Here is a 24,783-nt window from a genome sequence, read left to right on the forward strand (position 1 = left end):
CTTTGTGTTAGGCTAACTACTAAATTTTTTCGATTTCGAGTAATCTGCACCTAACCCTATTTTCTCCATAAGCCCTGTTATTTCTATTACGCGATTTTCTATAACACGATATTTTACAAGAACACAATTATCGCGTTATAGCAGAACTACCTGTATACCTTACTGTTACACGAATTACTAATTCATGGCACTCTGAATGCCATATCCTGATTCTTTATGAAATAGAATTTTGACATTTGTCCCAAAAGTTAATTCTAGGAGATGTTGACTTTTAATGAAAATTTTTTTGGTATAATTTATTTATTTATTCTTTTTTTTTTTCAAATTAATGTGACGACAAAAATATGGAGTCTAGTGAGATAATTATGTGTGAGGTACGATATGTTGGGCCTGCCGATGGAGGGGAATCGGTGGCCCGAGGCAGTCGCCTATGGGTCAGCAAAGAGAGTACAGTACTCGTTCTAGCTGGATCCCCGTATATGTGTACTCAAAAAAAGGTACCAGTGATCTTGTACTACTACATTATTTACCAACCACACAATAATGTAAGACAGATAACTATTTAATGTAATGCATGTTTAAACCCACTTGGCACAGACTAGGACATACTCAAGAATCTTTACCTATAAAAAATGGAAAATCCACCGATTTCTACACTACACAGTAGTGATTATTTGAACATTAATCCATGAACATACTTACCATATATCAGTAAATAAACAGAAACTTAACGCTAAAAAACTAATCCTTCAATAGGACTTGCGAAGAACTGATGGAGACTTGCTTTGAGGAGCATGATGCAAAGTTAAGTTTAACAGTTGTGGTCGGCTGAGAGTTGCTGTGTGAGTGACTGGAGACCCATTGGCTCCCATGATCATGTTGGATGTGCCAGTCATCATTATTGTCTTGGGGTTTATTTCTGCTGTTATTATCTCTGGGGCTCCCATCACTGTTACCTTTTCAAGTAAAAATTGTTATAATTAGTATTGATAACAAATAAAAATTACACAGAACAGTTTTGTCAGGAAACACAATCTATACAGATCATATAATTTTGATACGTTATATCCCCCTACAAGTTTTATTTCCTTCAGTCATAAACTATTTTACCAGACTAATTATTGCACTGGATGGTCCGGAACATTGGAAATTCCAGAGTACCATAATGATGCGTTTATCACACTTCTTCACCTCAAAGTGCAGTAGAAACTGGCATACTTGAGCTGTCCTTGATTGAACCTCCTTCCTGTTTGTCATTGTTTGAATGCCCTCATTGTTGATGTTGAACCACCAAAAAAAGTCGTGTCAGTCCTCTCTCTCCCGTCCATGACACACTGCACCATCTATGGACCCAACACTGTGTGGTGTCTCATACTCACTGAGGATCAAGGGGTTCACTGATGGGACGGACAACATTTTTTTGTGGGTGTACATGTTATACAGATACTAATATCAACTTGTACAATATGTCATTTTTACAAAATTAATATTTTTTTTATACGGGGATCAGCCCACCCGGGCACAGGTCACTGGCCCACATCAGGGCCTGGGGGCAAAAATATAATTACTGTATAATTATAATAATAATAATAATATCTATTATTATTATTATTATCATTACAACAATTAATAAAATTAATAGCAAATTAATAAAAATAAATATTAATAATAATAATAGTAATAATAATAATAATCATACAGTATAGTCTTGATTTACGTGGTCAATTGAACCCGTGGAGGTCCGCGTAAAACGAGAAACGCGTAAACGAAATAACAGAACATACGGAATTAATTGAAATAGAGACTGGGCCGACCCCCAAGCTACCCTTTTTCCGACACAATACGTACGTTGTAGTAAAAATAATATCTTAATTTTATGATGGTATGAACACACACATAATATATAAATAAAAAACTAACACTACTGTACAAATATGAAGGTGTTTAACGTTAGTAGAAGAGATGGGTGGGCACACGGGGATGGCGGCTGGTTCCGAGGCAGAGGGCAGATTAGTGGCCCTCCGGTGAATCACTTGTATCACTATCCACCACAGAGGTTTGCAGGGCCTCCCTGACAAACCTTTCAAAGTCCATATCGTCACTGTCACTATCACTGACTTGGGCTGGCTGTGGTTGTGGTGGATTGCGGGCGAAGAACTCGGTAATGTTACTTTGACGGCTAGCATTGATGTGGTCGTGATACATCTGGACATACGGCTCCATAAATTTCGAGAGGAAGTTATTAGACACTTCATACCGATGATTGACTGTGTCTTTGTCAAGGATGAGATTGATTTTCTCCGCCAACTCGATGACTTCCTTCACATAACCATGGCTTGGTCCAGGTAGTTCAAGGTTTCTCGGGGGTGGTGGGGGTCCAGCAGACGCCATTGTGAGGGGAATAGCGGGCACAAGAGAGAACAGTATACGCAGAGACTGAGAACAATGAGACTGGCACAGCTTAGGTCAGCGGCTTATTCCCTCTGGTGGCAGGCCACGTCATGTTACATTAGACCAATCACAGCTAGCGGCGGAGGGAGGTAAGGATGCGTCGCCCAATCACAGTCCGATACGTCATATGACGTCAGCGATATCGTAAGAGCGACCTAATGCGCACCCTCCCCGGCCGCTTCCCGCATAACTAATAATTGCCGGTCTGGCCAGGTACCGCGTAAATGACCAAACGCGTAAAGGAAATCCGCGCAAATCCAGACTACTGTATACTGTAATAATAAATAAATACAAAAATGAAAAAAGTAAATTAAGATGATTGAGAGACGATATATATTATTATGTATGTTGTGTTGTCCAAGTAAGAGAAACAATTGAGATCCTGCAATTGTGTGTAAATGAGGCAGAAAGTCAGGTCATAAACCTGGGACTTGGTCACATATGGCAGCAGGGTCTACCATTAGACAACACATTATGCTTCCAATATCTTCCAAGGCAGTAGTTCCTCTCTGTTTGGTAGCTGCTTACTACCTACTTAAACTCTATGGGGCAGATACTTGTTCTAAAATGTGAAAGGTTTGCCTTCCTGCAGATTTATATTCCTATCTGAAATACTCTTATGGTTATTGCAGTCATTAGTAGCTATAAAACTCGTGAGTCTGTCGCTAGCCATTTTGGATATGTCCAGGAGGTGACAACATGGCAAGGAGATAGAAAAACAACATTAATCAGTGATATCCCTGTGAGCCAGAACGAGCGGTATGTGGCGGATATTATTATGGTTTTCAAGTGACCATATCTATTAGCTGTATGACCACATTTTATTAAAGGTATCATTAGTTATGGCTTTGTTTAGATTTATATGGAATTACAACGCTGGTGGTTGTACTCTCTCTGGGATCACCCTATTGTTTTACATGACAGCCTTGCTCCTTCTTCAAATAAATAATAACATGGAGATGTTTTATCCATGTCATAATCCAAGAAGAAATGAACATTTTTGGAAAACAGTAATGTGTTCATGATGACAGCAGAATACTAAAGTACTGTACATGTAACAGTTATGACCCGTAAATCAACAGCCTTCACAATATATATCCACAGAATCAATTAACTCACAGTTTGGTGGAGGTGAGTAGTTGAGAAAACTTGTGGGCAAAAACTGAAATGCAAAGGAGAAATAATGACAGTAATCCTGTGATTTTCGCGGGAATTACGTTCCAGAAACCGCCGCAAAAAGCCCAAACCGCAAATACTCTTTAGGAATCACTGTACCTGTGGCCACCAAACAGCTCAGGTAGGTCATGCACTTAACCACGCCATGCTCTCCTCTCACGGCCCAGTGGTCACACTGATCACTGATGCACTGTACCGGCATTTACGAACAACATTATTTGAAACTAATCATATTGTAGTATAATAATGGAAAAATGTAAACACAGTTATATACAAAAAAAATTTTATTTACAAGTAAATACAAATGTTTATATTTCGCTGAGGTCGGCAACACCCGCATTGCCAGCCTCTCCCTGCCGTCCCGGCATCTGCCCGCCCTCACACAGTCACGCCAGCCAGTCCTCTTCCACCCACATTCCTCCACTTGAAACTTGTATTCTGACAAAAAGACACAAATGACTTGTCAGTCTTCACCACATCTCGAGCCATAGCTCATACCACCTCTGAGCTCGTCCAATAAAACTGTTTTTTCTGTTAAGGTCATCACTATTCTTGTTCTCTTGGTCACTTTAGAGTCTTTGCTAGTAATATTTGCCTTTGATGAAGCTGGCTTATGTCCCGGACCATGTGGAATGCACGTGAGAGGACAAACAGAAGAGGTAATCACAGTAACGTTCACAGTACGGTAGGCACGTGTGGACTGAGGCTTCTCGAAGCAGCGGGTGTCTGAGGCGGGAAAGGGTGGCGTCTGTTTGCCGCACCACACACAGGAATATCGAAAATGGATATTTTATATATATACAGTGGACCCTCGATTAACGAACGGTCCAATTAAAAAATTTCAGTTAACTAATTAGCTCCCATAAGGATTTTCAGTTCAATTAACGAACAAAACTTCGAATAACGAAAGCTTTACTAGAAACACGTTTTGCTGTGCGCATCAGCTGATCGGCCAGTCCGCCAATACAATAATTGGTTCTATGTTTACATTCGTTTCCAGTGGAGTAAATATCAAGAAAGTTGTGCACTTGAGTATTTTTGCATTTTTTTTTTAAATTATTGGTCATTCTAAGATATAGTTAACATACAGTGGGACCCCGCTTAACGCGCTTTCACTTAACGCGTTTTCGCATATACGCGGTGCCTTGCCAAAGCTGAACTTTCACTTAACGCGGATTTTTCCACAGCAACGCGGTGAGTGTCCGGCTCGAGAGCTATTTTTAGATTCGCACCACCCCCCACCCGCCACCCTGCCTGACTGCCTGTTTTAGCTCATAAAATTCATACAAATTACCCAGCCAGAATATAGTTTACATTGCTGGAATTCTTATAATTTGGTGATCATTTTGAATATAAACAACATATTTTTTGCATTAAACATTCAATTTTTAGATAAAATGTTTAATCTGAGTAAGTATGTTATCTTTTGTCCAAAATATATGACATTTATATTCAAAATATTCCTGGTCTTACAAGGAATCCAGCAATGTCAATTATATTATCCTAACTTTAATCTGAGGTATTATTTAATACTAAATGTTAAAAACTCTTGAATGGAGGATTGGTGGGGGGTGGGGGGAGGGTTGGGACTGACCGCGCGGTTGGAAGAGGGGGGGAGGCAAGGTGGGGTACTTTGATTGACAGATAGTGTTGAAGAATATATTTTTTTTTTTATTAACTGTAGATATTTGTTTTAGCTCATAAAATTCATACAAATTATCCGGCCAGAATATAATTTACATTGCTGGAATTCTTATAATTTGGTGATCATTTTGAATATAAACAACATATATTTTGCATTAAACATACAATTTTTAGATAAAAATTGTTCTCTAGGTAATTATGTTATCTTTTGTGAAAAATATATGACATTTATATTCAAAATATTCCTGGTCTTACAAGGAATCCAGCAATGTCAATTATATTTTCCTAACTTTAGTTTGAGGTTATCCCACACATCTCCTTGGGACGGTTGGTGGGGGGTGGGGGGGGGGAGGGAGGGACCGACCGACCATCTGTTAGCTGGCTGTGTAGTGTGAGAGGGGGAGGGAGTTGAGTCCATTATTTGAATGGACATTAACTTGGCGACTGTATTTCTCTTAAGTATTAATTGTGTGCATGTACCATCATAAAATTAAGATGTTATTTTTACTACAACATAGTTATTTGTCGTCAAAAAGTGGAGTTTGGGGGTCGGGCTGGGTTCTATTGGAATTAATCCCATATGTTCTGTTATTCACTTAACGCGGTTTTCACTTAACGCGGGACCCTCTGGGTTCAATTGACCGCGTTAAGTGGGGTACCACTGTATGGAAATGTAAAATTTTTGCTTAAATGACGTACGTATTTACCTTCTTCTCACAATGGCCCGAGAACTTCAGCTCATTGTCAACATACACACCTAGGTCCTTCTCACACACTAGTTGAGACTGTGTGTGAGAAGGACCTAGGTGTGTATGTTGACAATGAGCTGAAGTTCTCGGGCCATTGTGAGAAGAAGGTAAATCAGGCAAATAAATTATTGGGTCTTATAAGAAGGTCGTTCAGATATCTAGACGGTCTGTCCCTCGTGACGATCTTCAGGAGTGAAGTGCTTCCCCATCTGGAGTACTGTCACCCCATCTGGTCCCCAAGATATGCTAGGGACTGTCAGTTGGTTGAAAATGTTCAAAGGAGGGCCACCAGACTGGTGCCTGCCCTTCGGCACCTCAGCTACCCTGAGAGATTGGAGCGCCTGAACTTGCCTAGCTTATACTACAGACGGGCAAGGGGGCGACCTAGTTGAGGTGTATAAGCATCTCAGGGGGCACTACTCAGTCGAGTGTCCTTACTTGGAGCTGGCGGACGCTCACCCCACAAGGGGTCACAGCTCAAGATTGAAGAAGCCGCAAGTCCAGAAAACCGTGAGGGCAAACTTTTTCGGAGTGAGGGTTGTAAACTCTTGGAACAATCTACCAGAGAGTGTTGTGACGGCACCGAGTGTGAGCTCTTTCAAGACAAGACTTGACCAACACTGGAGCAGGTTCAGGTACATTCAGGAGCCGGTGCATGCCCAGTATTTGCCAACAGTGCGTGACAGAGACGTGACCGATAGTCCGGGCGGCTAGCGAGCTGATCTTTTGGTGAAGAATATAAATGAAAAGAGACGTGACCGATCGCCCAAGCGGCTAACAAGCCGATCAGTGGCGAAGAGGATAAAAGTAAAAGTAAGAATCGTTTTGAGTTAATGGAGCCCCCACATCTGAGCACCGAAAACACAATCGCATACTGAAAACCGAAAGTAACACCATCACATACTAAAAACCGAAAACATCACACATTAAACACCGAAAACATAATTAATGTAAGCTTTTTAGTTTTAGTAATGTTAAAGGTTAGGAAAGTTAGTTAAGGTTTTCAAAAGTTTGTTTAGTATTTTACCTCACATTTTTTCCTTATTTCAAAGCCCTGCCCACATTGGTAATTTTGTCAAAATACTTGAAAAATTTTAATTTCTGACACTAAAATAAATTATGTATATCTTTTTTTCCTATTTCTCCCAATAAAACTCAGTATATAAGGAGGTGTTGGCACTGTCTAGGCACATAAGGAACTATATACTCCCATGGCCTATGTTCACATGTTAATTAATGTGCTCAAATGATTTAATAGCACAATTATAATATGAGTGAGAAGTATGGGCGGTTCTGATGTAGCTTGAAGGGATTGGTAAAGGTGGAGGAGAAGGTTAACACCAGAAATAACCTATGGAATTGAACCAAAATTTCTGAAGATATTATTTGCATGATAATGAACACGAAAATTTAAATGAGAATGCACAGAAGCTATTTTTTTTTTATCCTCTTCACCACTGATCGGCTCGTTAGCTGCTTGGGCGATCGGTCACGTCTCTGTTACGCACTATTGGCAAGTACTGGGCATGCACTGGCTCCTGAATATACCTGAACCTGCTCCAGTGTTGGTCAAGTCTGGTCTTGAAAGACCTCTCTAGAACCTGACCTAATCTTAACCAAAAATTCCATGCCTAATTGAAATTCTACAATTTAAAGTATGGTAATACATTGTAGTTTTCTCTCCCCTAATCATTTTATAATGATGATGACAATTGGGAATTTTTTCTGGTTAATCAAACAATTTTTTTTTGAGCTGAGGGCAAGCCCTTGGACTGAAGGGATTAATGTGTTGCAGTGTATCACTGTCATATATTATGACCTGTTCTGTGAGACTATATGGGTGTGTGAAAGCAAGAAGCATCAATCTTAAATGTCTACAGAAATTCCTTTATAATATGATTACGCAGTATAAATTTTGTGTAAATTCCTAGAGAAAATATTGTGAAAGGTATTACATTATGTATGAGTGGAACTGGAACAAATGGCAATTTAGTAACTAAGTATACTGTCACCAAATTCCATCACCAAAAAGATAATGTTCTTCTAGGTTCTTACCCTTATACATAGTACTTGTAATATGAATGCATTAAATGCTGGAGAGAAATTATGCTCAATGCAGTTTATAATAAAACAAATTTTCAAAATCAGTCATGACAACTGTTAGAAAGTTTTTGTCTTCTATTTTTCCATGAAGTTTCCGTGATTGTTAAGTTTTCCAGATTGTCCGTGATTTATTTTATTTGCATGATTTTTCAGGAATTTTAATGACTGTGGAAACTCTGTTAAATACAATTTGCAGGTTATTTTGTTTAACTTTATTCATTACGGAAAATATCAGGTCATCTTTTTTTGTCGAAATATTTTTATTAATTTACTGTATATTACATCCCTTCAAGCCACATTTAAATGGCACATACTTCTCACTCAGATAATAGAATTGTGCTACTAAATAATTGAGTATACAGTATTACAGTAAAATACAGTGGGGTATGCTATAACGAATCTAATTGGTTCTAGAACCTTGTTCGTTATAGCATTCGTTCGTTATAGGATTAATCCGTTCCAGGCCCCCAAATACAACCACTTAACACTGAAAAATTTAATATAAAATTGTAAAAAAGTGCATAAATATGCATCTAAACCCCTGAAATAAAGAATATCATTAATATTTGTAATAAAAAACAATAAATTAGTAAAAAAAAAAAAAAAAAAAAAAAATTTTTTTTAAATAATGTTCGTTGTAGGAGTTTCGTTCGTTATAACATTCTCAATTTTATAAGTAAAACCGTTCGTTATAGGAATATTCGTAGTAGGATCCGTTCGTTATAGCATACCCCACTGTACCCTTAATCGAGACTGGCAAACCACTCCGGACTAATTTCTGTTAAACCGGACACAAAATGCTCCGGATCTTCCAACGTGGTGGCAAAAATAGACAAACACTTTTGAATCACTAACCTGCAGCATAATATATATAATTCTTGCTTGTCCTTCAGGCTAAACTCCTTCCTGGCCATCTTCTGACTTCATCTTGAAGTTGTCTTGTCTTTGGAAGCCATGTACATTATGCTTCCAATATCTTCCCAGGCAGTAGAATCTCCCTGTTTGGTAGCTGCCTAAAACTTTTAGTAATATTACTTTGATACAACATGATAAATTAGACAAACAATGAAAATAAACAAACAAAAGTTATTTACCAAGACCTTCTCTCTCAGAACAGAGGGATGGAGGGGGAGGGACGGATGGGAGATAAGACGGCTATATTTATAGCCTGTCTTTGTGTAGGAAGTCGACCACACTAGAAATAATTCATTTAAAATTTATATTTTTTACATAGAATATTCAGTTCATGACTACGATTATAAAATATTGTGAATATATATATATATATATATATATATATATATATATATATATATATATATATATATATATATATATATATATATATATATATATATATATATATATATATATATATATTTGTGTAATAAATGTATGTAGTAAGTATGTACAGTAATCTTTTTCACTCAAATCCTAATGAAACACTATTGAATTAGAATACTGTAGCTGGTTGAAGCAAGCTTATAAATTAAAGAAAATACTTGGTGTGTTTAATATATTACAGTATGTTATAAATAAATAAATAAACAAATAAATCGGTAAACCCATTTCAAGTAAATGAAACAATTGTATTCGACACCGACATTAGTTCAAGTTAATTAGCAGACTTTAAAGTGAGTCACTAGTGTTTACACTACACCAACCGGTAACATTTGATGCCATTACTTGATGTGAATTGGCTTTATTTTAAAAAACCAAGGATGTGTAAACAGCACTGGTCAATGGGATGGTTGGTAAAGGACTACTGGGTCAGTAAGCTCCCAATGGTAAGTGTCACATTTGGGGTACCGGTCTTATACAGCGAATAGGGCTCAAAAGCTACTTTTTAAATGGAAATTTTGGGGGCTGTCGTATACACCCCATCGCCTTGTAGGCCGAGATATATGGTAGTTAAACTAAATACCATACTGTAGTAAGAAAACAGAAATGTGTAATCATATGTATATAAATATTTTATTCTATGAATCCAACCAATTTAACAAAATTGAGTACAGATATATCAATATTATGACATTCAAAAAGATTACAAGTTGTAAGTTCATCATGTTCACTCTATTGTAAATAGACAATGCTTTATGATTAAAACTATCTCAAATTTCATCTTGCAATACACAAAAATATCATACAAACCATAATTCATAAATAATACAAACAATATTATTGGAGGTCAAATATAACACATTGTACCTAAATTCACTCAGCTTTATAATTAGCAACAAAAGGGGAGACTAAGATAAGTTGAATGACTTTATTAACTATAGCACTAAAAAAAAATTGTCAAGCTAAATATCTTTACCTTTATCATGTTGATTACAAAATTATATAAAAAAAAAAATTTCCTATCACCACTTGACTTCTTTCTTATATTCATCATTGACAGAAAACCTCTTGACTGATTCATAGCCAAGGATGATGGTAAATGAGAAGATAACCGACTGGAACAGACGAGGAGACAGACCCTTTGTGAAGACCCCCAGTTGTTCTTCTGACCACAAAATTCGAAAGGTGTGTCCAAAACCTCCTGTTCTCTGCACCTTTATGTAATAGAATGAATGAAATTGTATAACAAAAAAGTCTACATATCTGTAAATTTAGTGTTTTGGTGGGTTCTTCCAAATTAATTTAACTAGACACATCTATAATATCTACAGGTGGTATTAAGGGAACTGTATAGCAATTATTAACGTGAGAGACTATCTAATATTCTATATGAAATACTGTTATTGCAAGATAATTATGAAGCATTCAATTACTATGCAGAACAGCTGGTACAATAATACGATAATTTAACATGAACAAAATAGCATACTGAAAAGATTAACCCATTCAATGGGGCTCGTCTGAGTTTTGTAGCACATGATCAAAGTCAAATCCCAGAGGCACGTTCACATTTGAATGGAGTAAGGTTCAACGTATAGAAATACTGTACAAAAATAAATTACATCAATACAATAATGTATCACATTGATTTGATAGGCTTAAATGTGGATGAAATATATATACAGGTGCTCCTCTACTTACAAACGAGTTACGTTCCTGAGGCTTGTTTGTAAGTCCACCTTTACTCATGTAGATACCAAACATATTGTAAAATATGAAAAGATCATGGATATTTACTACAGCTATACCCTTTAATACAGCCTTAAAACCTGGTTAACCTTCTCCTCTTAGGTAATGTTTGTTCTCTCTGGAATTTTCTTCAAAATAAACAAGTCTCATCCACATTAAACACCTGTTCTGGCAGGTAACCCCCTCAGTGATGATGTTCGTATCTCTGAAAGTTTGTAAGTTGAACGTTCGTAAGCAGAGGAGCACCTGTATATACGTACCAATAATATCTCCTTTAGGTAGAATCCCTCAAACCTGAATCTCTCCGATAACCAGAATTGATATTTTCTCAGAAAATTCTGTAGGTCATGCAAGACTATGAAAACCACCTTGAAGATATAACCCTTATAATTTATTTTATAATTCATTTTACAATTACTGGCAAATGAATGGTCTTGCTGGTCATGTTGTCCGCACGGTATTTGATCACGGTTAGTGGAGGCTCTGAGTAATGACGACTTATCTTCAGGAATTACTGTACACCCACTAAAAAATTATTCGGCACCCGCGTCATACTGTATCACGCCGTAAGGGTGCCGAATAATTTCTTAGTGGGTGTACATGATATTCATTTAGTAAGTGTCAGCAGAAGTGAACTTTTAGAAGAATTATCATCGGCCCAGAGAGAGAGTAATGCACACTAATGGCAGACTTACAACTGGAAGCTCCCCTTTGGTGGGTGTGCTCCAGAATTTACAAGATGTTCCTGATACCAGTATTAGCAAGGATAAGGTCAGTAGACTGATGGTATTGATTCATTCACCCCTTGTATACTGTATAGCTTTTATATTTTCATAATAAATTAATATTTTCATGGGAATCAGTATTTACCTATTGAAACACTGCATTTGATATAAAAATATGAAATATATGATATGCTTTTAATAGTAAGGTGGCAGCAATGCCAACTACTGGTGGCTAAATGTTTCCCTACACCAAAGAAGCGATAACTCCATATGAAGAACAGAGAGCACTTTTTTAACATACTGTAATTTAATTTTTACTTAAGAAAAAATAAGAAAACAGGAAAAATAAATTCAGGGTTTTCATTTGTGAATGAAAGATTGGACAATAAAAATTGCATTTAATTTTTATAACAGAAATTTCAGAAATTGGGGTATACAGGTACTGCACTGTACTGTACAGTATTATAATTTCTCAACTTCTGTTTTGCCAGCTACCATCCTCAATAAAAATACTGTAGGTCCCAAATACAGAAATACTTCATGTATCCTTGTTTTATATACAGGTTGACAATCCCTTATCCGAAATCCTTGGGACCAGATGCATTTCGGTTTTTGGAATTTTTCGGTTTTCAGAATGGTTAGGTTTTTTTTTTTTTTTACAGGGATCAGCCCACCCAGGCACAGGTCACTGACCCACATTGGGGCCTGGGGGCTAAAATATTATTATTATTATTATTATTATAATAATAATAATAATAATAATAATAATAATAATAATAATAATAATAATAATAATAATAATTCATAGGTCTACTGTAGGTTGTGTTTCTCACTTTTGATCTTTTTTTCATTCTTGTATTTCTTTATTAGTATTATTATTAGTATTTTATCATTACAGTATTATTGTTATTATTATTATTATTGTTATCATTCTTATTTTATTTTTGTGCATTTCTTATTAAAAATATTATTTACTATGAATAATTATTTTTATTACTGTATTATCATTATTATTATTATTATAATTATTATTACTATTACATTTTCACCCCCCAGGCCTCGATGTGGGTCAGTGACCTGTGCTCAGGTGGGCTGTTACCCCCCCCCCCCCAAAAAAAAAATTGCTCCACAAAAAAACTTTCGGTTTTCAGAGCTTTTCGGTTTTTGGAATTTCGGATAAAGGGTTGTCGACCTGTACTTTATATCATACTCAAAAAAATTTCTAAACTAACCTGCAATCTGGCCCTCACAATATCTAGAGGATTTGTGAGTAGTACAGTTGTAACTCCTCCAAGTGGAGCTGCAATGCACTGCAACAGCAAAGTTGACGTCCCTTCAGGAGAAATGCGAGCTAGCTGCTCTGTGAACAAATGAATAAAAGGGACCGATTACAATTTACAGATTTGACTGCCACTTACACTAACATGCATAATTCCATGGTATGTACTCAATTAATGAAAACAAGCTTAAAAATACTAGTTAATCTATTACCTTGATAAAAGTGGTAAAATGACCACCATAGTGCAGAGTTAGGGACATAAGCACTTATAGATGCCATGTAGCCTCGGTAAAATCCTCGTAAACCATCCTTTTTATATAGAGTTCTTACTATGTCAAGTGCAATCTGAAAAATGAAAAACCCATAAAGGATATATAAAAACAGATCTTGTACTAAAAGGTAAATATTAATATATGGTATTCAAAACCCACAAAAAACATATTTTTAACATCAACTCCAAAGGAAAAGTACTTTTCTGGGTGGCATATAGTCGACCCTCAATTTGCACATTGTTTTTTAGCGTGGTTTCCCTTATACACAGTCATGTATTTGTGACCTTTATTTTTTGTACATGGTCTGTACACAGTTTAGTATGGTTGCCACTTGGGCCTGAGGAGTACGCCACACATGACACATGAATCCCACCACACCAAATGAACATGTTTTTGAAAAATTTAAATGGTGTAAAACTTAACTGAAGGGCAGAGAAGCACTCTTTGTTGGGTGTATTTACAGATTCTCAAATTGCAGTTTAGTGAACCAAAGAAATTTAAGAACCTTAATAGACAACACAATGGTGCTCAACTTTAGCCGCATCCCTGTTAAGGGGGCCTTCAATTATGATAACTGCAAAAATGAAAATACCATGCACACCAAATGTATTCAATATAGTTAATAAACCTGCAAACCTTTTTGTAAAAACTGAGAGACAATTTCCTGTTCCAGCATAATAAGGATCCAAATATTGAGGTGAACAAACATCAAAGCCACTGGATCTCATCAATACTAATGAGGAGGGCATAGTGCTAAAGAGCATCGTTTTATGCCAAGATGCTGTTGCTTGACGTAATTTCTTATGGTGCTGGATGTGTGGCCACAGATCTTGAAGTGTAGTGGTAACACTGACAGTGCTTCGACTTTGTCAAGTCACTCAACAGTGTCTCATGAAAGGCTGATAATTAAATTGGAAGGGCATGGAATTTAAGAGAACACCCCAGCATGGATCAAAGATTTTTTTCATGACTGCAAGCAGTGTGGTGATGAATGGCATAAAATCATTGTGTACCTGTGGCAAACAGGGTATCATAAGGCAGTGCGATGAGACCAACGTTGTTTGTTTGTTTCATAATTAATGTGCCAGATGCTATTCCTTCCTCCATACAATTGTTTACTGTATATGTGATAAACAAAGTTATTCAAGTAAATTAAAAACCTAACAGACTGTGAAGCTTCAAGAGTGGTCAAAGGAATAGCTGTTAAGTTTCAATGTTACAAAATGCAAGAGTATGCACCTAGGTTAGACCAACAGTATCACATATCCCAATGTGGCATAGAATTTCTTTGAAACATCAATACATGTACCTGTAATTTATGCCAGGTGTGAAAATGACCTGGGTGTATATGTTTACAACAAAAAGGAGTTTTCTAACCATTATGAGAAATAGGCATATAAATAAAAGGAATTCATACAGATAGTCTTGTGAGCATAGAACATATTTCCCATAGGCCCTTACTATTTTTTATAGTTTCCATTTGCATGATGACTTTATAAGAACATAACCACAGCGTAAACTGAGGGCCGACTGTATAAAACAAACCCTGCACTTATTTTTAACCTTGAGCTGTACATTATAAGCCTTTATATATGTCTTTCATTTCATGGATTACTTCCCCAAACACTGTATTGCCCATTAGACCCAGCCCTTGCCCTCTATGGATTTGCCAACTGTGGGAGAATTCTGTAACATAAACCTCCCTCCAGTTGGTGAGGGATTAATGTATTTTCTCTTAAAAATCAATGTCCTGCAAATATGACACTTCACATGTTCACTTCATAACTATCAGAGAAATCACAATGAAAACATTTTACCTGTGGTTTTCGTTGGCCTTGGTAATCAATGTTGAGTGGGTTGACGACAGCCTTTGATTTTCCTCGACCTTCCAATTGCCCTAACACCATCATATGTTGTGAAATAACATCAAAAGGAACAATGATGGTCTGGCCAACTAGGGAAGCACATCCACCCCCAATTAATGCTCGAATCCGGGAGTCTTGTACACCTCGCTGCTGCAGGAATTGACGCACATTCTCATAGGTGGTAATGTAAAAGATCCCTGAGACTAACTGAAAGGCACTCACCCAGAAACCTTTGTACAGACCACCAAAACCTGTTGAAAAAGTAGCAGTTAACCTGATGAAATTATCTCCTAAACATCATGAGAACATATTGCTTAAGCAACTCTTAATTTTATGATGACTAACAACAAGGTAAACAAGTATTACTCCTTTGATCAAGCTTTAAATACAATATAGCATAGTAATCTTTATAGATTCTAGGCAGTCTGCTAACTTAATTTAGCTTACATTTCCAAACTACCAAGTCACAAACTAAAAATGTAATACCTCTGTAGAGGTACAGCACCTATAAAACATCTGATAAATACATTATGATTAAAAATCCTGATAATTTCTATCAAACTTTTGGTCTATACCTGATACAGTAAAGATTCTCTTATAATTCAAACTGAATGATCTACTGTATACAGTTAGAGGCCACACTATTACTTCGGTCTCTTCCAAGTGCGAGAAACAACCCTCTCATTGATACAATACAGTAGTGGTATTGGATATCACAGGCCTGATGGCACATTAAGGATAATGTGGATACAGTACATATGGAGGCAGTGTGGCAGACACTGCACTCAAATGCTGTAACTTCCGAGGATCAAACCAGTGACCCTTAGGATAAGAGGTGGGCACTATATCCACTTAGCCAATGCACCCCATCATATACCAGTATCTCTCTCATCAGTATCGTAACACCATATGACATATACTGTACTGTATGCAGTATTCAGTACATACTGGTACAGTATGATTAAAACAAAGCCAAGGACTAAACATATAAAAATTATTATAGAATCATTGCAACAGCTTACTTTAAGTTTTAAATCTATTAAGCTAGGTTACAATACATATGAATAACGTCTTCACTCTTGCTTCCCCCAAAAAGTGTACAGTACTCTAATATACCTGTATACCGTACTGTACCATACTGTAGATTTTATCATTGTTCTACAGTACCCCATTAATATCCTTTTAATACACATGATCTCAAGAAGTTTAAATACATGCAAAAAAAACTCAATGGCTTCCACTTATATTGAGGAATAAACAAGAGTATGAAGACCGACAATGAACTTCTCAATAAGTTTATAAAAAGAAATAGCAAACAAAATTATGAAAATGCAACATTAGTGTCTAGACTACACTGTACAAAATACTTGGTAATGTACCTTCATATTTGAATATCTTCTGGAATGCATCAAATGTGCCCTTATAAATTTCAGAGTGCCTCTGAATTTGGATACGTGTCTTGATGACGGTGAATGGGTAGAGCATACATCTTACTGAAAAGGAGCTCAGCATGGACAATGGAAAAAACTTGTATTTGTTCATCATATCCCATTCAATTGTCCGTATGTAGTGGCCACCACCATCGATATTTGGGACACCAAGTGACTCCATGGTTCTTTGGGAGATAGTACCATGGGACATTCTTCACCAAATCTTTCAGTGCTGTGTTACCATCTCATTACTAAGAAACACATGGAAGCTATAGCTACTGTACCTTTGGCACAAATTTGTGAGGTTTCAATTAATAACATGTACAGTATCACATTTCTAAAGGTCATAGCATTTCTTGCAATACCTTGAGCTGCATATGGTTTTCAATTGTTTCCATTAAATATAAAATTATTCTAAATATCTTCATATATTACAAGAATATAATTCGTAATTTTATTTTTCAATTTTGTTGATTTATTGAAAATTTAAAACCTGTACATGTAAACACACTTCCAAAATCCAGGGGTTGTCACTAAATTTCTAGTTGAAACATTTCTTCACTCAATGACATCAGAAATTTTGAAGGTAGCATGGATCAAAGTTCATAATATTTGCCCCTGACTCATCCAATGTTGTTATGGTGAAACACATCTTGTTGATGTGTGTTGACAGTGCTTCAGTACAACATCTGAAGAGAGAAAAAAAAAACACAATAACACAATACCAGATACATATCCTACATATTTCCTGAACAGGTTAGGTTTGCATGTGACTGAATTCAGTAGAGTAATTTAAGAACAGTGTCATCAGTTTCAATCGATCAGAACAAATCCCGAACAAATAACGGAAATAAGGAATGTCCATGACTGGACAGATGACCACTGCATTACTGTACTGTATTTATAACAAGAACCAGGGGAAAACAAAATTACAATAATACTGGTAGATATTCCTCCATGTTTTGGGATAGTCATGAGGCAGGAAAGATGTTATCTTCCATAAAAAACAAAACTTCTATAGTTAATGATTAACCTGGGTCCATGTTCCACAGCATTACAAGATTAGGTTCATATTTTAATTATTTTTCTTACTTTGTGTAATTCTAATCTTACATTCCTTTCCTACAGTTTCATCATTAGCAGGTGGTATAAGTGAAGCTATACTGCAATGCTGCTGGAATGAAAAAACAACATATACAAATACAGTACACACCAACTGTAAGTGATTATCATGCATGAAATAGTTGCAAGGAAATTAAAAGTAGTACTAATCTAAAAACTGCTAGTTCAGCTATTTAAACACTGTTCCGGTTTCAAATATAGCTATCACACACTACAGTAAGCACCAGGAAATCTGCAAATAAATTTTAAATATATTTTCGAATCTATTAAAAGCAACCACATATAAACTTTTTAAATGTTATTTGCATCTTTTTCTCCAAAGACCAAAAACTCGCATTTTATTAAATACAAGTTGTGTTGTATACTTTTAAAAGGTTCCATTAAAAATGTGTAGTTGTACTCCATAGAAGATAAAAGATTTCTTACCTTGAGAAAATGGCAGAAAATGCATAAGGAATGTGTTGTGCGCAATATCACATACAGCTGTACCCCGCTTAACGCGGTTTCACTTAACGCGATTTCTCATATACGCGGTGCCTCGCCAGAACCGAACTTTCACTTAACGTGGTTCATCTACTCATATACGCGGGAAGCGGCGCGGGCACGATGCACACAAGGTCGCCCAGTCATCAAAATATTACCGAGTTCTTCACCCGCCACCCACCACAGCCGGCCCAAGTCAGTGATAGTGATAATTATAGTGAGGATATGGACTTATATGGACTTTGAGGGGTTTGACAAAGAGGCCCTGCAAGCCTCTATGGTGGATAGTGATACAATTGATACAAGTGATACAGGTGAGGGCCAATAATCTGCCCTCTGCCTCGGAACCAACCCCCATCCCATTGTGCCCAGCCATCTTTTCTACTAATGTAAGTGTTAAAAAACCTAATATTATTGATATTTCTCTTAATTATTAATTGTGTGTGCATACCATCATGAAGTTAAGATAATATTTTTACTACAACATAGTTGTGTGTCGTCAAAAAGTGGAGTTTGGGGGTCGGGCCAGCTCTATTGGAATTAATCCCATATGTTCTGTTGTTCACTTAACGCGGTTTTCACTTAACGCGGTACCCTGTGGGTTCAATTGACCGCGTTAAGCGGGGTACAACTGTATTACTGTATAATCCGAAATCGACAGAAGAAAACAGGGTGCCATGTTTAGATTGTAGAAAGGACTTTTTTTTTTTTGCATAAAATGAATTTTATTTTTAGAAGAATAAAATAGAAAATATATACCTGTACTTGTATTTGTAATATTTTAGGTAAGGTTAAGTTGGTTAGTTTTCTTCATTTTAAGAATTATTAATTATAGAATATAGCTGCACTTAAAAAAAATCTATGACATGATTCAACACTCCATCACAGAAAATAAATACATGTACTGCATTGCAGCGAAGGAAAGTTCCTCAGAAGATGGAAAACAAAAAAATGTGTAATAATGCAAAACACATTCCCCCTGCAGTTTATGTCAGTTCCTTGAGATAAGAAGCTTGTTATTTTTCTATGATAATCAAAGTCTGGGAACTTCTCGCAGTACAGTACAAGATACTGCTACGTTATAAAATTTGTTGTTATAAAATGATCCAAACTAACCTATCTAACTTAATTTGCTTATGGTAAACATTACGGTATTACTGTACAGTACAATATTTTACTTTCTGTCAACACAGAAACCTTAGGAATTTTATCTTTGCAATCAATAGTTAAAAACAATTGCAAGACCCTTTTCTTCTTTGATGTTTCCCTCGCAAACGACTTTTACCTGTATATGCAAAAGAAAATTTCGAAGATTTGTGAGGTACAAAAGTAAAAATTTACCAACATTATTATATTATTTGGATTAAGTTGATTTAGATTAGGTTAGTCGGTTTCCTTTTATGAATGATAATTTATATAAGGTAACAGTATGTGTATGTGATACTTTGCTAAGTTCCTAGTCTCACATCATAATAACAAAGGCACTCATGATTCTATGCCTGTTAAATAAAGATTAACTGTTATTTTAATTACTTGATTTACAGTAATTCTCTTTACCGTTAATCGACCTATTAGTCCATTGGGTGGTCAGCCACATCTATATGGAATATACTGACTCAATATTATATTTGTACCTGCACCAGTGTTGATCAAGTCTGGTCTTGAATGAACTCACACTCGGTGCAGTCACAACACGTTGTCTCCGGCAAATTGTTCATTAATACTGAAGCAGATGGCTAACACCAAAAGTTGTTCGATTTTGTTAATTTTTTTCACATATATTCTTTGGTGATACAGGTTGTACCTCTCTAGTCCGGCAACCTCGGAACCTGACCGGTGCCGGACCATGGAAATTCACCCTTTTCCTGGATAGATTGTGACTTGTGCTTATGCTTGGAAGCACTAGCACCACTTTCTCTGCATCATGGTCTCTTTAAAGACATATTGAAGGGTTAAATGTCGTATAGCAGCTTCTCAAATTTCGCGAGTTTTTAATTCTTAACGTATTTTATTGGAACAAAAAAAAAATAAATAAAAATTTTGACGGCGGAAACTTGAATTTCGACGGGTTTGAACGGCCCGCCAACGTGCAGACGATGGGCATAATCGTGTAAACAGCGTCATTTCTCTTATGTACAAAAGATTCATTATTGTTTATTACTGAATGCCTTTTTTATTGAATTAATGTTTATGTGTGCAAAATGAGCAATACAATTCATTAATAATACGTAGAATATTAAAACACACGAGGAAATGACACAGCATTGTTTTCGTTGATTACAAAACCAGTGACTGACTGGTTCTACATATAAAACTGAAGAAAATAAGACCTTGGCTGTAGCTGTAGTAAAATTAATATGGTTGTTTTAAGTAATGTTATTTAATGATAATAAATGGAAATAAATGGAACAATAGAAGTAGCTAACGATAATGGTTAAGAAAAAAGGGAGATCGCGTATGTAAGTGCGCATGCGCACACGTGAAAACATATCATTACTTTACATAAGAATATGAAAGCAACACTTGTTTACTGTTCATATATATTTTAATTAATGTTTCTGAATTTCTTTTTATTGAATTAATGTTTGTGTGTGCAAAATTAACAATACAATTTATTAATAATACGTGGAATATTAGAGGAGACGAGACGGCTGCCGGCATTGTTTATGTTAAAGCTTACAAAACCAGTGACTGATTGGTTCTACATATAAAACTGAAAAAAAATAAGACCCTGATTTTAGCTGTAGTAAAATTAATGTAAAAACATTAATATGGTTGTTTGAAGTACCTGTAATGTTATTTAATGTTAATAAATGGAACAATATAAGTAGCTAACCATTAATGGTAAAAAAAAAAGTGAGACTGCGCGTATGTAAGTGCGCACGTGAAAACATATCGTCATTACTCTATATAAGAATATGAAAGCAACACTTATTTACTGCTCATATATATTGAAGGGTTAAATGTTGTACACTGTATAGACAAGCAGAGAGAGAGAGAAAGCAGCCGAACTGCCGGATGTAAACAAACCTTAATTTCCCGCGGCTTTGTTTTTTTTTTTAAGGGGATTAGCCCACCCGGGCATAAGTCACTGACCCACATTGGGGCCTGAGGGGCAAAAATTTAATACTCCTGTAATAATAATAATAATTCAGATAAGTGAAAAAAAAGCTGCCTATCTACCTATTGGACAAACTAAAATCGTTCCGGACCACAGAATGCCGGACAAGAGAGGTACAACCTGTAGTATGTAATAAAAATGATATCATGAATTTTTTTTTAATTATGTTTCTTTTTTCTATCTACGATTATAAATCACCTGTAGTGGGCAGGGTATGAAGGATGAGGGAAACTGCAGGGTAAAACACAGTGAAAAACTGATCATATGACACTAAAATGTTGGCTCTACATGCTTTGTACATGAAGAAATTATTTATTTACTATAAATATTCTGCCAAAAAATCTGCCATGTCAGCAATGTTGTCGTCTGCTCGTTTCCATGCAACAACCAATCTGCTTGCTCCGAGCGTACTAGGACTTTATGTTTAATATGGCAGGGTGTCCGCAGGGCTCCAGAAGTTCGGTAAGATTCGGTAGGTTTCTTTGGTTGGTTAGGTCAGGTTCTAATAGGTTCTGTTCATTGCCACATCAATTTTATTACTTACTATCATCCAAAGATCATTTGTGGAAAAAATTAACATAATCCAACAACTCCTTCTGGTGTTAGCAGTCTGCTACAAGATTGCTGATTTTTCCGAGTTTACATCTCTCACTGCAAAACCGTTTGAAAACATTCTTCTGAAATTATGGCTTCTTCAACCTTCTGTGACCCCTAGTGGGGTGGACAGTTGAGTAATGTTCTCTGATGTGTTTATAGACCCTTGGCCACACCTATATATATGAAAAAGGCTACTACAGCTTTTATCTTCTATGGAGAAATTCCCTCTAGTCGGTGCTATGGCCCGTCCACTCTTGTCCAGTATTATCAAAAGTGTACACCTATTTCACCCAACCCAAGTGTATGTACAGTATATAGCTCAGGTGAACCAATATATTCGCCAATAAACAACAGGAAATGTTTGGTTTCCTTACCTGGCGCACAGACAACGGCCTAGTCAATTTACTCCAACATAATCACTAAATGTAATATTCATAATAAAAAAATGTCATTGTGACTATTCCAATCTCGTTCCCCATTAAAAAAAATTAAAAACCACCTCAAAATTTTAATTCCTACCTAGAAGACAATTCTAATGGTCTAAACGCGTACCAATTTCTCCCCACTGCCATCTTATATCATTTTTTTTCATTAACTGGCGTAAAAATTATGTTTATCTATAAAGTTCATTGCTTTAGAGTCTTAATTAGGTGGCTCCGCTTAGGCGCTTACCTTGGTTCCAAATCTTAGCACAGTTCTTGGATCTCCTCCATCAAACACACACAGTGTTTGTCTTCCACCACAGTAAATAAAAGTATGTTTAATGATTTCTTACATTTTCCGGACACTCCAGCTAAATTCATATATTTCTATGTTTTAACTATAAGAAAAGTATTATATTTAATGTAATATTTTCCTTCTTGCACTCATAATGTTAACCATACAGTTAATTCTTGTGCAGGGGTTCGGACTAGCTCTCGCTCAGCTGCTTTACGCAACGAGCTTTATGTTATCTTACTCTTGATATTATATCAGTTCCTTATCGCTTGTACATTTAACCTTGTGTGATTAAAATTAACTACCAATGAAAAGAATTATTTAGATATATTTATAGGATTTGAACCAAGATATATGAAGCATGAAACTCACAAGAAGGAACCATTACTCCCCCATTACCTTGGAGTCTGTCGCACTAATTGTAGATGGCGCTGATCCGTCAAAACTACTCTCTGAATAATATATAATGTTAATTATAAAATCGGACTTTTTAGCACATGCTTGGAATGACTGCACACAAGGCCGTCCCTAGGAGGGTGCAGGGCCCGGGGCAATTCAGCCACTGCGGGACCCCAGATTATGCGGTCAGAGAAACCCACCCCCATCAACCCCCATGGGACTGTCGCTATGGATGGTAAGGTCACGGTTGCGATGGTGGCGTAAGCCGTCAGGTCAGATTAACCAGTCAACAGGTAATGTGTCCGAGGTCCCTGGGTCTAGTGCTGGGCCCCGCGGGGCCCCCACACGCGCGGGGCCCCGGGCGATCGCCCCTGTTCGCCCCCCCCTAAAGGATGAGCCTGACTGCACACACTATATATGGCGTATTTGAAGAATAAAACATTGAAACAGCCACTTTACTCAAGATCAGTATACAGCTATAGGCATATACACATACAGATATAGACAGAAAGACATATAAGCAGACAGACAGATATAAGTAGACAAACATATGGACAGACAGACACGACACAGGATAGCATATCTAAACGATATGACATAGACAGACAAATAAAATAATATATGACAAATAGATAGACATATTGATAAGATTCTGCATAAAACTGATATGACAGACATACAATCCGACAGAGATTCAGATTATTATACATATATGGTATGACAGAGAAACAGACAGACGGACCTCCCCTCCCTTACCCACTAATCTATTGCCACACATAAATAAGCTTTTGAGTCTTTCTTTTCACCCAACTCAAGAATTTCAAAACGAAGGAAACTCAATTTTTGAAGAGTGTTATGAAGGTATGTTAACGGTCTTTGGATAAATCCTAGTAGTTCATTCTCGCAGTGGTCTTAGACATTTTAGTTCATTGTCAATATACGGACTTAAATCCTTTCACATTTAACCTAAGCTAATGTTGTTTCATGGTCAGGCTGTGTATTATGCTACTTCTCCTTACTGTTGGTCTACCACGATCTTAACCTAACAAGATATATACTGTACCCTAATATTCAAGGTTCATTCAGTTTTTACGTCTACCTCCTAAAGTATTAGATTATTCCATTTACTTGTATAATTTGAGGCTATTTCTTTATATATTAAAGCGAGTTATTTGACATTTCATCTTTAACTCAGTTTTTATTGATATTTACTTTGAAGTCTTTGTTATACACTTAAACTTTACTCTTAAAACTGATTATATTTTTAGCTACGCCATCAAAACCTAAAATATGTTATCATATTACATAGCTTGTGAATATGTCCCTTTATTTAACTTATTAAATCTTAGCTTTATTATACTGCAGTAGAAGTACACACAGGCTTTTAGAGACGGCTCTATGGAGGAGAATTTTCGCATGCTATCCCTTTAAGAGTGAAATATTTACGTTTTCTTTAATGTACACATGTATTCGTTTTCTGTAACAGTTATTCAAGATGAGTGGATAACTCTACCAAATTATGTCTAATATTGAAACGACATTGTGGTGTTGAAAGCAAGG

At 36.3% G+C, this 24,783-nt stretch overlaps 1 protein-coding gene and 1 long non-coding RNA gene across 2 annotated transcripts; both read right to left on the reverse strand.

Moving 5' to 3' along the window:
- Nucleotides 1–269: 269 nt before the first annotated feature.
- On the reverse strand, nt 270–9,189 carry LOC121857337. The gene is made up of 2 exons (XR_006087163.1): nt 8,979–9,189; nt 270–1,378 (listed from the first exon to the last, which is right to left on the reverse strand). It is a non-coding gene; the product is annotated as an uncharacterized LOC121857337 (long non-coding RNA).
- An 884-nt stretch (nt 9,190–10,073) lies between these two features.
- Nucleotides 10,074–23,038, reverse strand: LOC121857340 (solute carrier family 25 member 44-like). Its single transcript, XM_042353349.1, has 6 exons — nt 22,780–23,038; nt 16,734–17,473; nt 15,307–15,605; nt 13,430–13,562; nt 13,171–13,298; nt 10,074–10,678 (listed from the first exon to the last, which is right to left on the reverse strand). The coding sequence occupies exons 2-6, from the start codon at nt 16,993–16,995 to the stop codon at nt 10,487–10,489; spliced, it is 1,014 nt and encodes a 337-aa protein (XP_042209283.1). The 5' UTR covers nt 16,996–17,473; nt 22,780–23,038; the 3' UTR covers nt 10,074–10,486.
- Nucleotides 23,039–24,783: the final 1,745 nt, after the last annotated feature.

This window comes from Homarus americanus, unplaced genomic scaffold (genome assembly GCF_018991925.1).
Source record: "Homarus americanus isolate GMGI-L3 unplaced genomic scaffold, GMGI_Hamer_2.0 scaffold30231, whole genome shotgun sequence".
NCBI classification, from domain to species: domain Eukaryota; kingdom Metazoa; phylum Arthropoda; class Malacostraca; order Decapoda; family Nephropidae; genus Homarus; species Homarus americanus.